Source organism: Hemiscyllium ocellatum, chromosome 19 (genome assembly GCF_020745735.1).
Source record: "Hemiscyllium ocellatum isolate sHemOce1 chromosome 19, sHemOce1.pat.X.cur, whole genome shotgun sequence".
Classification (NCBI taxonomy): domain Eukaryota; kingdom Metazoa; phylum Chordata; class Chondrichthyes; order Orectolobiformes; family Hemiscylliidae; genus Hemiscyllium; species Hemiscyllium ocellatum.
In genome coordinates this window covers 2,698,681-2,714,855 of record NC_083419.1, presented here as the reverse complement: position 1 = coordinate 2,714,855, position 16,175 = coordinate 2,698,681, and the positions used below count along the sequence as shown (strand labels likewise).

General features: G+C 47.3%; 1 protein-coding gene across 1 annotated transcript in view; it reads right to left on the bottom strand.

Annotated features, from left to right (window-relative positions):
• The window catches only part of LOC132824600 (synaptotagmin-A), a 600,624-nt gene that overhangs the window by 104,043 nt on the left and 480,406 nt on the right, over nt 1–16,175 (bottom strand). Inside the window, exon 3 of the mRNA XM_060839187.1 lies at nt 4,030–4,231. Within this exon, the coding sequence (XP_060695170.1) occupies nt 4,030–4,201 (172 nt within the window). The 5' untranslated portion in view covers nt 4,202–4,231. The remainder of the gene's footprint in view (nt 1–4,029; nt 4,232–16,175) is intronic.

The following is a 16,175-nucleotide window of genomic DNA, read 5'->3' as shown; positions in this document are numbered from 1 at the left end:
CTCCTGCCCCTCTCTGCTGTGAAATCTCTGTTAGGGAAAGGTGTCAAGGATAAGGGTCTCAAGGTGGTTAAATGGACATTGGTTAAATGTTAAACATTCAATGGTGGAGCAGGTTTTAGGGGCGATGGGCCTCTTCCCATGACTCTGTCCCTGTTCCAGCTTCAGCACATGACTAAAGCCTGCCACCTGTTGGCCTGAATGGGCACTTCAGGCAGATTTGAATCACCACAAAACCCACTTTTGTGTGGGATTCCCTTTTAATGATACTCCAAAAGGTCCCGGATTGCATTGCTGACGTTTCCCTGACGTCTGTTTTCAGAAGTTTCTTGTTCATGCCGACAAAATATCCTAAATTAATCCCGTCCCATTTGCCAGCATTTGGCCCATCTCCCTCTAAACTCTTCCTATTCATCTACCCATCCAGATGCCTTTTAAATGTCATGATTTGGAGATGCCGGTGTTGGGCTGGGGTGTACAAAGTTAAAAATCACACAACCCAATTGGAAGCACACTAGCTTTCGGAGCGAAGCTCCTATCACCTGATGAAGGAGCGTCGCTCCGAAAACTAGTGCTTCCAATTAAACCTGTTGGACTATAACCTGGTGTTGTGTGATTTTTAACCTTTTGAATGTTGTAATTGTACCAGCCTCCACCACTTCCTCTGGCAGCTCATTCCATACACGTACCACCCTCTGTCCCTTAGGTCCCTTTTCTATCTTTCCCCTCTCACCCTAAACCTATGCCCTCTAGTTCTGGACTCCCCGACCCTAGGTAAATGACTTTGTCTGTTTATCCTATCTATGCCCCCTCATAATTTTGTAAACCTCTATAAGGTCACCCCTCAGCGCCCAACGCTCCAGGGAAACCAGCCCCAGCCTGTTCAGCCTCTCCCTATAGCGCAAACCCTCCAACCCTGGCACCATCCTTGTAAATCTTTTCTGAACCCTTTCAACTCCTTGAAGAAAACTTATCGTCTTTGAGGGCACATGTGGTAGACAGGTGGGACACACCTGGAACAATGAGTCCAGTCTCAGAAAGCTGAGAGAGGATAGATTTCCCCAGCTGTTAATTCTGATGGAGGAAAGAGAGATAGAGGTCGTGTTTAAACATTACCCCATCAGCTCTCTCTGATATGTACAAAAGCACTTCATAGGAACTTAAGAACAGGAGTAGACCATTTGACCCATTAATTCTGCCCCACCACCACCAATCATGACTGATTGAACACTCTAATGCCTTTCACCCACATGATCCCCCATCATCCTGCACACCATTGCTCTGTCAATCTTGACCTGGGACATACTCAATGACTTAACTCCCACAGCCTTTGGCAAAGCCAATTCCAAAGGTTTACAACCTTTAGAGACAAATAAATTCTCCTTATCTCAGAGCTAAACAGAATCCCTCTTATTTAAGCATTCTCCCCTGGTTCTAGACTCCCCACCCAAGGGAAAACATCTATATCTACCCCCCTCTATCAAGGGGGTATTCTGGAGGTTTCAATAAGATCACCCTCATCCCTCAAAACTCTAAAGGATACAGGCCCAATTTTCCCAATCTCTCACCATTGGACAGTCCCATCATCCCAGGAATAAGTCAAATGAACCTTCGTTGTGCTCCCTCTACAGCAATAATATCATTCCTGAGGTAAGGAAACTAAAACTGACCCCTGGACAAAGGAAGCAGAATTTTATACTTTCATTTTTAAATTAATTCACAAGATGAGGGCACTACTGGCTGAACCAATATTTATTGCTCATCCCTAATTACCCAGAGGGCAGTTCAGAGTCAGTCATATTGACTGTGGGTCTGGAGTCACATGTAGGCCAGACCTGGTAAGGAGTCATTATTAGACTCTCAAATCCTGATTTTCCTCCTTTAACTAGTGAATTTAATACCCACCATCCGCTGTGGTGGGATTTGAACCTGGGTTCCCAGAGTCTCTGTAGTAACAGCACAGCAATATTACCACTAGACCATCACCTCCCCACTGCTTCTGTAGTCAAAGCCTCTTACAATGTAAGTTAGTGTTCGATTCCTGTAAACTTGCTACATTTGCATGTTACTTCACACAATTAATTGGACCTGTGGAGACTGTTAGTCAGACAGGTCCAGAAGCCCATGGTGCACAGCAAGATCCCAAAACCAGCAACAAGTGTTAGAGCAGGAATGGCTTTTGAAAAAGTACTTCCTTTGTTGCAAAATGCTTTGGGACAATCTGAGATTTTTGAAAACACGAAAAAGGTGAAAATGTCTCCTGAGTTATGTTTTGTTTTGACTGGTATTTGACAAAGGTGCAATGTCTAACTCACAGGTGAGCTGAGTGTTGAACCAGCCATTGTTTCATTGTCTCATCTTCCTGCAGCCTGACAGATGGTGAATTGAACCGACAGAGTGGGGCTGTATTTACATGCTAATTATCTCACCATCATGTGACCATTTACCTCGAGAATATTCACCATAAGTAGTGGATTGGAAGGGGGTGGGGGTGTAGAGGTGTTGCATTAAAGACGCCCATGCCAACACAGCTGGGTTTTTGGGAAGGTCATCAGAATTCTAGACGTCCCTACGGTCATTTGCAGCTCAGTGACACAATGCATACCACAGAAAGTGGAAGGTCATAGAGTTTTTGAAATATCAGGGAGTTGAACAATGGGGAGCTGGTACAAAAGAGGAATTGAAGCCTGGGGGAGATCAGTCATGATATTATAGAATAGTGAGACATGATTGAGGGGCTGAATGGTCTATTCCTGTTGTTATTTCTTCTGCTCTTATGTTCCCTTCTTCCTGGGTTACAAACAGTTGTGAGGTAGTATTTAAAAGTTTGACTTTGGCCTTTCCACCGATTGGGTTTTGGTGAAATGTACAAGCCCCTCAGCATGACATGTCCTGAGTCTCGCTACAGTTGTTTGTCCCTTGGTCACTGACTGAGGTGAGGAGGTACAATAGAGCTGCCTGTGCAACAGGTAAAAATTAAACACCTGGATCAGCTGGAGGGTCAGTAACCAGGGACAACAGATCAAAGATAATTGGCAAAAGAACAAGGGTGGGTGTGGGGGGGGGTGTGGGGGGGGGTGTGTGGGTGTGGGGGTGGGTGTGGGGTGCTGGTGGAGGGGTGGTTGTTGGGGTAGGTGAGGAGATATTTTCCAACGCAACAAGTGGCAGTGACCTCAAAGGCACTGACTGAGAGACAGGAAGCAGATTCAATGGTGAATCTCCGGGCTTGCAGCTTCTGTAGAGAAACAAAAAAACAAGAGTTAACAAGTCCAACCTGACTTCTTCAAAAGGAGAGTCAGACTGGACTTGAAATCTGTTTTTCTCTCTCCACAGACTTGCTGAGTTTCTCCAGCATTCTCTGCTTCAGATCTCCAACATCTGCAGGGATTTGAACTTATTGCAACACTGAAGAGAATTATACTTGATTAATACTTGATTAATACTTGATTAATACTTGAACCAGATCAATTTGGAGGGTGTTAGAGAGGGAGCAGGACAAATTGGGCACTTCTTGAAAACAGTTGAAATGATGGGCTGAGTGGCCTTCTGTACAGTAAGAGATTAACAGGACACCTACTCCATTTCCACTGTGTGGGTCAAATAGTGTGAACATTAACTGCTGTGTAAAAACCAGTTGAGATATTAAATAGCAACAAGGGACTTAGGAGTAGCAGGAGGCCACTCTGACCTTTGACCTGTTGTGCCATGATTGGTCTGTTCATGTTAGAAATTCCACATCCTCATTTACCCCTCGATTCCCTGCCCAACAGCAATCCAGCTGCTCAATAAAGTATTCACTGCGCCTGCAACCAACGCCCTCTGAGATCAACAGTTCTAAAGTTGCACAATCTCCCCCCGAGAGTAAAAGAACAACTTGTCTCCTCTCTCTCCCTCTCTCTCTCTCTGTGTCTTTAAAAGCAGAATGTATATATTTTTTGTTTCAGACAATTGGAAATTCCCGGGGTTGGTGGTGGGGGTGGTGGTGTGTGGAACCTCAGTGAGACAGTGACGGTAACATCCTCTTTTACTCACGTGGAATCTTGTTCAGCTCATTCATGAACTTCTCCTTCACCTTTGAGAAACCGTCTTCCTTTCCCCCAGCCTGGCTAGCGATGGGTTCTGTGGCATTACCCGCTGGAGCTGGGGTGGCAAGAGTGACAGGTGGGGCTGCCAAAGCTTCATGGTGACCTTCCGAGTTCTTCATCCTGGACCAGGACCTGGGCCTGGGAAACCTCTACAGGAGAAACAGAGAAACAAATTGAGATGCTGTTCACACTGAGAGCTCTGACAGATTCTCACAGTCCCAGGGCTTCAGAACCTTCCCTCTTGTTTTGCTACCCGGCTTTTTTTGTACTTAGCTGAGTAAATAATGCATCACTGACACATTAATGCTTGTTGCTTCATGCAATATTGATAAACCTGCATAATGGAGTCTAGATCAACCCAGCCGGTAAAAAGGCTTCACTCAGAATGTCACCTGGTCTGTAAAAGAGAGGCTTCTCTGCTACAATTAACCTGAAACCCTCAGACTTACCAACCTTTCAGTTAGTATCACAAAGGCATGACTTATATTCACATCTCTATAATCAGTTAAATGCAGCAGAAACATCCCAGAGTGTCTTCCTGAGCAGTTATCAGAAGAACTTTGTCATTGTGTTACATGTCATAGAGTCATAGAGGTGTACAGCATGGAAACAGACCCTTCGGTCCAACTCATCTATGCTGACCAGATATTCTAAATAAACCTAGTCCCATTTGCCAGCATTTAGCCCATATCCCTCCAAACCCTTCCTATTCATATACCAAGCCAAATGCCTTTTAAATGCTGTAATTGTACCAGCCTCCACCACTTTCTCTGGTAGTTCATTCCATACACACACCATCCTCTGTGTGAAAATGTTTGACCTTCAAGTCCCTTTTATATCTTTCCCCTCTCACCCTAAAGCTATGCCCTCTCATTTTGGACTCCCCACCCCAGGGAAAAGACCATATCTATTTACCCTAACCATGCCCCTCATGATTTTATAAATCTCTATAAGGTCACCCCTCAGCCTCTGACGCTTCAGGGAAAACAGCCCCAGCCTGTTCAGCCTCTCCCTGTAGCTCAAACCTTCCAAACCCACACGGGGCAGCAGATACACGTGAATACCACCCCCAGAAGTTTCCCTCCAAGCCATCCCCATCCTGATTTGGAAATATATCGCTGTTCCTTCACTGTCGCTAGGAATTCCCTCCCAACAGGCAATTGTGGGTCCGTAAATCTGACGTTAACCTTGCTTCTGAGAGCAGAACCAGTGGGCAGGGAAAAGGCCAGCTCAAGGAAAATGAAGCCATCTCCTTCTGGAAAGGTATATCGGAAGGAGGGATTGTGAAAGTGGGGAGGAGCATTAAGCCCTGGGTGACCTTGTACACGAGCCGCTGCAGGAGGTGGAGCAAGAAGTGAGGTCGACAAATGAAGTGCTGCCCTTCATGGTGAAGACTTGAGGATAGCCATTTACACGGGGTCTTGGTGAGACCACACCTGGAGAACTGTGTGTCATTTTAGAATGACATGGTAGATCAGTGGTTAGCACTGCTACCTCACAGTGTCAGGGACCTGGATTCGATTGCTCCTTCAGGTCATTGTCAGTGTGGAGTTTACACATTCTCCCCGTGTCTTCACAGTCCAAAGATATGCAGGTTAGGGTGGATTGTCCATTGGAAATTACCCCATACTGTCCAGGGATATGCAGGTTAGGGTGGATTGTCCATTGGAAATTACCCCATACTGTCCAGGGATATGCAGGTTAGGGTGGATTGGTCATGGAAAATTACCCCATAGTGCCCAAGGTTATGCAGGGTAGGGTGGATTGGCTATGAGAAATTACCCTGTAGTGTCCAGGGATGTGCAGGTTAGGGTAGGTTAGCCTTGGGAAATTATCCCGTAGTGTCCAGGTATGTGCAGGTTAGGATAGCTTAGCCTTGGGAAATTATCCCGTAGTGTCCAGGGATGTGCAGGTTAGGGTAGGTTAGCCTTGGGAAATTACCCCGTAGTGTCCAGGTATGTGCAGGTTAGGATAGGTTAGCCTTGGGAAATTATCCCGTTGTGTCCAAGGATGTGTAGGTTAGGGTGGATTGGTCATGCTAAATTGCCCCATAGTGCCCAGGGATGTGTAGGTTATGGTCATGGCAAATTCAGGGTTACAGGCATGGAGGTAGTGGGTTTGTGTGGGGAAGGGTCCGTCTGCTGCAGTGTTCTAGTGAAACACAGCACAAACTGGAGGGACAACATCTCACATTCACACTAGGCACTTGACAACCTTCTGGACTTAATATTGAGTTTGACCCCTTCACATTGTAAACGTACTCAGAGAGTAGTAAGGGGATGGAATGCTTTGCCTGCATCGGTAGTAGATTCGCCAAGTTTAAGTGCATTTAAGTCATCATTGGACAGGCGTATGGGCGTACATGGAATAGTGTAGGTGGGATGGGCTTCAGGTTAGTATGACAGGGTGATGCAACATCGAGGGCCGAAGGGCCTGTACTGCGCTGTAATGTTCTATGTACTCCCATTCCTTCCCTTTCTTTTAGCTTGTTATCATGTCCTCCCCTTCTCCCATTCCACTCACTGACCTTTCAAGGAGGAGGCGCACCGTCGGTCTGCTGTTCTCACATTTTGATCACTTCATCTGAACTATCAACATCTTTTCCCCAACAGCACCCTACACCCACCACTGCCATCCCAAACTACAGCATGAATGCTGTCCCCCTCACACTTTCCTTCAGCTCCGATATAGACTCAAAACATTAGCTTGCTCTCTCTCCCTGGATGCTGCCTGACCCACTGTGATCTACAGCATTTGTTGTTTTCATTACTTTCTCTCAGAGGGTTGTGAGTCTTTGGAATTCCCTTCCTCAAAAGGCAGTGATTGATAGATAGATTCTCAATGACCAAGTGAAAGATTATTGGGGGGATATGCAGAAATGCAGAGTTGAGATTAAACTCAGACTAGCCCCGATCTTATTGGATGGTGGGACAGGGTTAAGGGTCCGTGGCCTCCTCTTGTTCCATGACAGTAAGTTCCCAGCTCCATCGTCAGGAACCATCTGCCCCACCCAGGACAGAGGCTGTAGGCTGTAGAACTCAGCTTTTGTGCAGAATGAAGGCAGTCTGAGTCCATAAAGAGGATGTTGGTATGGAGACTGGAGTCATATCCAGGCCCGGGGTCTGGCTTGCTCCCCTCCTGGTGAAACAATCTGCAACACTCCCAGTCACCTTTTACTGACACCACCTCTCCAGGCAGAGATTTACAATATTAAACTGAATTTAAATTCTCCGACTGTTGTCTTCGGATTTGAACTCATCTTCCCTGGATCCTTAGCCTAGATCTTTGGATTCAGAGAGTGAACTGGCTTTGATGTCTTTTTTATCCACATCACTATTTTTTATCCTTTTCCTGTCTGTTTTCATTTGACTCCTGAGCACTTTCTGACATTCCCCTACATTGCTTTGTATTGATTCCACAATCAAATCAAGATCCCTCCAAGTTAAATTCCGCCCACTCCAGCAGCAAGTGAGAGCTAATTGGGTGTTAACCTTCAGAGAAATGCAATTGAATATCAGCTTTGTTACAAATGGCTTCGACCTAATCCAATTGTTGAGTAGGATTGGCTCAATGTGCCTTTTTTACAAATTGCTGTGGCCTCATGTTATCGAAACGTAGCAATCAGTATCCCTTTAGCTTCTTCAGCCTGCTCCACCATTCAATATGATCATGGTGGATCTGCGATCTCAACGCCATATTTCCACTTTCTCCCCAAACAAATTGATGTCTTTAATATCTAAGAAATAATGATCATTCTCTTTACTTCACATTTTCAGTGAGTCTGTCTCCGCAGCCATCTGAGGTCAAGAGTTTCACAGGGTTCACTACCCTCTGAGTGAAGATATGTTTCCTCATCTCAGTCCAAAATTGTCTACCCCATATCCTGAGACTTTGACCTCCCCACCACCCCCAGATCCTAGATTCCCCCACCCAGGGGAAACATCCTTCTTGCACTGAATCTGTCCAGCGCTGTTAGAATGTTATATGTTTCAACCAGATCGCCCCCATCCTTCTAAACTCTGGTGAGTACTCGCCCAGTCAAACCAACCTCTCACCATGGGACAGTCCTGCCGTCCCAACTATCAGCTGAGTGACCCCTCCGCTGTACCCCCTCGATGGGGAGTCTATCCTCTCTTAGGGAGAGAGACCAAAACCACACACAGTACTCCCACTGTGGGTCTCACCAGGGCCCTGTATCACTGCAGTAAGACATCCCTACTTGGGAACTCCAGTCCTCTCACAGTGAGGGCCAACATACACGTCCTGGATGTATCCTGGGTCACCTGGGAGGATCCTCGGGGGGCTCACTGGACAGCTGTCCTTGTGAAGGTGCAAAAGCAAACCCTGGGGTTCTGACCCACGCCTGATGGAGCTGACTGCCAGCCGGAAACCCAGTTTGGTCTAAAGGGGAATCGCTAAAGGGGCAGTATAGACCATGTCCAAGTTAGGGACAATCTTCAAAGGGACTGACGTGAATGGGCAGGGATGGGCACAAGGTGGGAGGGGGGAGGGGAGCAGGAGGGCTGAGTTGGTATGCAAAAGGGAAGCAGGATGAGGGGAGTGCGGAGGGAGGGGGTAGTGGGGAAGGGGATCTGGGGTGTGGTGTAGGGGAGGGATGTAGACAGGTGGAGTCAGGACTCAGAGAGGAGCTGGGGGGCTGAGGGGGAGGGGAGGGGGAAGAGTCAAGAAGGACAGGAAGTGGAAGGGGGAGAGAGGTCGGGGAGGGGTGAGGAGGTGCAGGGTGGGGGGATGGGGGGATGAATGATAATGAAGAGTGAAGGGGAAAGGGACGGCTCGATGTATGGGAGATGGAGAAGATGGGAGAGGAAGGGGGGCAGGGAAGTGAAGGGGAGCAAGAGATGGAGGTTGAGGAGGATGGGGAGGAATAAGAGGAGAGGGGGAGGAGGAGACAAGAGAGGAGGGGATAGAATATAGAACATTGAAAAGCACAGCACAGAACAGGCCCTTTGGCCCACAATATTGTGCCGAGGATTATTCCTAATTTAAAATCAAATAACCTAACCTACACACCCCTCAACTCACTGCTATCCATGAGCATGTCCAGCAGGCACTTAAATATCCCCAATGACTCTGCTTCCACCATCACCGCTGGCAACACGTTCACAACTCTCTGCATAAAGAACCTTCCTCTGACGTCTCCTTTATACCTTCCTCCTAATATCTTAAAACTATGACCCTTGTACCAGTCAATCCTGTCCTGGGGAAACGTCTCTGGCTATTGACTCTATCTACTCCACTCACTATCTTGTACACCTCGATCAGGGCACCTCTCTTCCTCCTTCTCTCCAGAGAGAAAAGTCTGAGCTTAGTCAACCTCTCTTCATAAGGCTAACCCTCCTGTCCAGGCAGCATCCTGGTAAACCTTCTTTGCACCCTCTCCAAAGCTTCTGTATCTTTCCTATAGTAGGGTGACCAGAACTGGACACAATATTCCAAGTGTGGTCTCACCAGGGACTTGTACAGCTGTAGCAAAAACTCACAGCTCTTAAACTCAATCCCCTGTTAATGAAAGCCAAAACACCATATGCTTTCTTAACAACTGTGTGTGTGTGTGTGTGTGTGTGTGTGTGTCTGTATGTGTGTGTTAGTCTGTGTGTGTGTGTGTCTGCGTGTGTGTGTGTCTGTATGTGTGTGTTATTTTGTGTGTGTGTGTGTGTTTGTGTGTGTGTATGTTGTGCGTGTCTGCGTGTGTGTGTGTGTCTGTGTGTGTGTGTATGTGTGTGTGTCTGTGTGTGTCTGTCTGTCTATGTGTGTGTGTGTGTGTGTGTCTCTGTGTGTGTGTGTATGTGTCTGTCTATATGTGTGTGTGTGTGTGTATGTGTGTGTGAGTTTGTGTCTGTGTGTGTGTTATTTTGTGTGTGTGTGTGTGTGTGTGTGTGTATGTGTGTGTGAGTTTGTGTCTGTGTGTGTGTGTCTGTATGTGTGTGTTATTTTGTGTGTGTGTCTGTGTGTGTGTGTGTGTGTCTGTCTGTCTATATGTGTGTGTGTGTGTGTGTGTGTGTGTGTGTCTGTGTGTGTGTGTGTGTGTGTGTGTCGGTGTATCTGTAAATCTAGCTCAGGCAGCATTATCACAGATTTGAAAGCGACAGATAAAATCACAACCATGGTACATGCAATTTCCGTGAAAGGAACACTTTAACAAGTTATTACTAAATACTAAAATATTAAAGAGAGCCTGATTAGCTTTCAAGTGCGTTGGATGGAAAAAAAATCAGATGGCATTTGAACAGAACCTGCACAGGTTTGTCTGTTTCATTTGTGAGGAGAATAAGGATGGCAAGAAATTAAATAATGTCCCAAAAATGTCTCCTGTCGCCCTATCGTTGATGGGAGGATAGTCTCCTGTCGTCCTATCGTTGATAGGAGGACAGTCTCCTGTCGTTGACGGGAGGACAGTCTCCTGTTGCTCTATCGTTGATGGGAGGACAGTCTCCTATCGCCCTATCGTTGATGGGAGGACAGTCTCCTGTCGCCCTATCGTTGATGGGAGGACAGTCTCCTGTCGTAGATGGGAGGACAGTCTCCTGTCGCCCTATCGTTGACGGGAGGACAGTCTCCTGTTGCTCTATCGTTGACGGGAGGACAGTCTCCTGTCGTTGATGGGAGGACAGTCTCCTGTCGCCCTATCATTGATGGGACGACAGTCTCCTGTCGTTGATGGGAGGACAATCTCCTGTCGCCCAATTGTTGACGGGAGGACAGTCTCCTGTCGCCCTGTCGTTGACGGGAGGACAGTCTCCTGTCATTGATGGGAGGGCAGTCTCCTGTCGCCCTATTGTTGATGGGAGGACAGTCTCCTGTTGTTGATGGGAGGACAGTCTCCTGTCACCCTATCGTTGACGGGAGGACAGTCTCCTGTCGCCCTATTGTTGATGGGAGGGCAGTCTCCTGTCGATGACGGGAGGACAGTCTCCTGTCGCCCTGTCGTTGATGGGAGGACTGTCTCCTGTCGCCCTATCGTTGATGGGAGGACAGTCTCCTGTCGCCCTATCGTTGACGGGAGGACAGTCTCCTGTCGCCCTGTCGTTGATGGGAGGGCAGTCTACTGTCGTTGATGGGAGGACAGTCTCCTGTCACCCTGTCGTTGATGGGAGGGCAGTCTACTGTCGTTGATGGGAGGACAGTCTCCTGTCACCCTATCGTTGATGGGAGGACAGTCTCCTGTCGTTGATGGGAGGAGAGTCTCCTATCACCCTATCGTTGATGGGAGGACAACTCAGAGCTACAATTGTTTCTTCTCTATCTCTGAATCTGAGAAACCACATCCCACTTACAGCACAATGTGTGTGTGTGTGTGTGTGTGTGTGTGTGTCTGTGCGTGTGTGTGTGTCTGTGTGTGTCTGTGTGTGTGTGTGTGTGTGTGTGTCTGTGTCTGTGTGTGTCTGTGTTTGTGTGTGTGTTTGTGTTTGTGTGTGTGTGTATGTGTGTCTGTGTGTGATTGTGTGTGCGTGTGTGTGTGTGTGTGTATCTGTGTGTATCTGTGTGTGTGTGCGTGTGTGTGTGTGTGTGTGTATCTGTGTGTATCTGTGTGTGTGTGTGTGTGTGTGTGTGTGTGTGTATACAGCACAATGACAGGTCACTAGGTCCATGGTGGAATGTAAGAGTAAGGGATAGGAGCAACAGGAGGCCATTCAGCTCCTTGGGCCTTCTCCACCATTTTGATACAATCATGGCTGATCTCACCTCAGCCTCAACTCCACGTTCCTGCCCTCTCTCCATAACCCTTGACCCCGTTACTAATTAAACATCAGTCTATCTCCGCCTTAAGTTTAGCCAATGCCCCAGCAACCACCTTACTTGGGATAGGAAATTCCACAGATTCACAACCCCTTATCTGAAAATATTGACTGCTTGTTCCAGATTGTCCCACAAGGAGAAATATCCTCTCTACTTTGTCAAACCATCTGAGTACCTTCTACATCTCAGTTAGATCTCTTACCATTTTCCCAGGGGGTTGAGAGTCTTTGGAACTCCTTCCCACAGAGAGTTGTGGGGCAGAGTCCTTGTGTATATTTAAGGCTGAGAGAGAGATATTCTTGGTCAGTCGGGGAATCAAGGGTTATGGAGAATGGGCAGGAGAGGAGACGTGAGGAATGGAAGGTCAACCATGATCCCATTGAATGGTAGACCAGGCTCGAGGGACCGAATGGCCTACTGCTGTCCCTATTTCTCATGGTCTGAATCTCAGTTGTAGAGAGGATAAATCTAATCTTTCTTTACAAAACAAACCTTAAATGTCCTGAGCTAAACTAGTTGCTCTGAACCATCTCCAATATATTTACATCCTTCCTTGAAAAAAGTGACCAGAACTGCACAGTTTGAGTGTTTGAGATGTGGTCTCACCAATTCCCACTTCACTGAAACATAAATTCCTTCAAAACCCAGAACTGGAGTTCCGAGGAAGAGTCATATTGGATTCAAACCACTAACTCTGTCTCTCTCTGCACTGATGCTGCCAGACTTGCTGAGTTTCCCCAGGAGTCTGTGTTGGTTTCGGATTTCCAGCATCTGTATTAGTTTCTTTTTTCCTTCTTTTCCAGTTTGGCTCCTGTCTGGTTTGGACGCTTATTCAGTATTCATAATTGCATTCATCACCTTGTAATTGTAACTGTCCCGGTTTGTTTTGTCACATTAGAATGACTGTTATGGAAGAGTTGTGTGTGCTCAGCTGGTCTCACTTGCTGGAATGGAATGTCAGAGAAACGATGGTCTCTCCTGTGCTGAAGAATTTCATTGTCATAAACAAGAGGAAAACGCTAGTCAACTCAAAGCGTTGAGTACAGGCGTTCAGACATCTTGTCATGCAAGACATCAGTAAGGCAACATTTGTACAATTCTGTTGCCCTGCTGTAGGAAAGATGTTATTAAACTTGAAAGGGCTCAAAAAAGATTTACAAGGATGTTGTCAGGGTTGGAGGATTTGAACTACAGGGACAGGCTGAACAGGCTGGGGCTGTTTTCCCTGGACTGTTAGAGGCTGAGGGGTGACCTCATAGAAGTTTATAAAATGATGAGGGATACAGATACAGTGAATAGCCAAGGTCTATTTCCCAGGGTAAGGGAGTCCAAAACTAGAGGACATATGTTAAAGTTGAGAGGAGAAAGATTTAAAAGGGACCTCAGGGGTATCTTTTTCACACAGAGGGTGGTGCGCGTATGGAATGTGCTGCCAGAGGAAGTGGTGGAGGCTGGTACAATTACAACATTTAAGAGGCATTTGGACAGGCACATGGCTAGGCATGGTTTAAGAGGGATATGGGCCACACACAGGCAAATGGGACAAGTTCAGTTTCGGAAACCTGGCCAGCATGGATGAGTTGGGCCGAAGGGTCTGTTTCCATGCTGTATAAGCCACAGCCTTGTTAGGTTCAGTAAAAGTCTGCTAATTAATTTTTGTGATTGGAGGAACACGTCCTTCAGTGAAGATTGGTGAAGGGGCTCAAGATAACAGCCCAGATAACAAACAAAAACAGACATTGCTGGAAAGGCTCAGCAGGTCAGGCAGCATCCATGGAGAGAAATCAGAGTTAATGGTTTGGGTCCAGTAACCTTTCCTCAGAACTCTGAGTTAATCCAGTTAAGTCGCTGAGAGTATTTAAGACAGAGAGAGATAGGTTCTTGATTAGTAAGGGGTTAGGTTAGATAGGTTCTTGATTAGTAAGGGGATCAACTGTTATGGGGAAAAGACAGGAGAATGGGGATGAGAAACATATCAGATCAACTGGTGGATCAGGCTTGATGGGCCAAATGGCCCAATTCTGCTCCTATATCTTATGGCCTTATGGATTCCCAGCTGCACCAGCACTAACAAGTGTGCCAGTTACTTTCATCTCACTCAATGCCCTTTCGTCTCATTCCTGGAAAGCCTGTAGTATGGCAGGAACAGCCAAACCTCGATCACAATGAGCACAGCCATCCCTAACGGCTGATTAATATTGGACAGAGTCCCTGACTGACTGTCCAGGAAACCCCTGACTCTCTGATAGCCACTCCCCCTGACTGAGGATAGCTTCCCTCTGACCATCAACCTTGACCTTTCAATTGATGCACATGAGGTGTATGTATGTGTGTGAGTGTGTGTTAGTGTGTGAGTGTGAGCTCATATGTGTCTGTATGTGCGTGTGTGTGTGTGTGTCTGTGTGTGTGTGTGAGTGTGAGCGTGTGTGTGTGTGTGAGAGAGAGTGTGAGTGTGTGTGTATGTGTGAGAGTGTGTGTGCGAGAGTGAGTGCGTGTGTGCGTGTGAGAGTGTGTCTGTGTGTGTGCGTGTGAGAGAGCGTGAATGTGTGTGCGTGTGAGAGTGTGCGTGTGTATGAGTGTGTGTGTGTGCGTGTGAGAGTGTCTGTGTGGGTGTGCGTGTGAGAGTGTGCGTGTGTGAGTGAGGGTGTGTGTGCGTGGATGGGTGTGTGTGTGAGTGTGTGCGTGAGAGAGTGTGAGTGCATGTGTGTGAGAGAGTGTGAGTGTGTGTGTCTGCGTGTGTGTGAGTGTGCGTTTGAGTGTGTGCTGTTTAGGATGCTGCTACGTGCCATGGGTATGTGGTTGATAACGCACTGCCTTGAGGGATCTTTGCTATTACTTAGACTTATTACTTAGATTACTTACAGTGTGGAAACTGGCCCTTCGGCCCAGCGAGTCCACACCGACCCGCCGAAGCGCAACCCGACATTTCCCCCTGCCCCTAACACCACGGGTAATTTAGCATGGCCAATTCACCTAACCTGCACATTTTGTTGGACTATGGGAGGAAACCGGAGCACCCGAAGGAAACCCACGCAGACATGGGGAGATTGCGCTGATGACCAGGACAAGCTGCGAGCCATGAGATATGGAGAACACTCAGAGAGGGGCTCAGGCTGAGGGGCAACCTGCTGAAAGGCCAGGCAGGTCAGAGCAGGAATGCTGTGAGAATCCCAGTATCCACTGAGCGAGTGAGCGAGGTGCCCTGAGGGATGGCTTGGTCTGATCCGTGAGCTGGGAGCGTGTCTTTGGTCTGACCGTGACCTGGGAGCGTGTCCTTGGGCTGATCCGTGAGCTGGGGGCTTGAAGCCTCCAAATGCAGCACATGGTAATGAAGGTAACTGATACTTTGGCCTTCAGTGTGAGAGGTTCCGAGTACAGGAGCAGGGATGTGTTGTTGCAGTTATACAGGGCCTTGGTGAGGCCACACCTAGAATATTGTGTGCAATTTTGGTCTCCTTTTCTGAGGAAGGATGCTCTTGAGGGAGTGCAGTGAGGGGATGGTGGGACTGAGGTATGAGGGGAGATTGACCAGGTTAGGATTGTTTTCACTGGAGTTCAGACGAATGAGGGGTGGATCTTGTAGATACGTATAAAATTTTTAACAGGACTAGGCAGAGTAGATGCAGGGAGGATGTTCTCGATGGTGGGAGTGCCCAAAACCAGGGGTCACATTCTGAGGATTCACAGTGGACCATTTAGAATGGAGATGAGGAGACAGTTCTTCACCCAGAGAGTGGAGATGCTGCGGAGTTTATTATTACAGGAAGTAGTTAATGCCAAAACATTGAATGTACTGAAGAGGCAGCTAGATATAGCACATGGGGTGATGGGGATCAAAGGTAATGGGGAGAAAGCAGGAATAGGCTACTGAGTTGGACAATCAGCCATGATTGTAATGAATGGTGGAGCAGGCTCGAAGGGCTGAATGGCCACCTCCTGTTCTGACCTTCTACGTTTCTATGCATTGTTCTGGCTGCAGCACCGCATTGAGGAGAGCTGGGGAATTCCAACGTGCAGCATTGAAGAGCAGAGATTGGTTGGAAAATTTGACTTTTTGGAATTGATATCAAGAAGGACAGGACTTATACACTCAATGGTAAGGTCCTGGTGAAAGTGCCAAACAATGAAACCTTGGGGTGTAGATTCATACTTCACTTCACCTGATGAAGGGGCAGCGCTCCGAAAGCTTGTGATTTCAAATAAACCTGTTGGACTCTAACCTGGGGTTTGTGTGATTTCTGAGTTTGTCCCAAAATGGTATAGCCTCCACTTTCCTCAGAACTAATGCCAGAACGTGAACAAAACAGAGCCCACTTCCCCTTCCCAGGCCCTGCA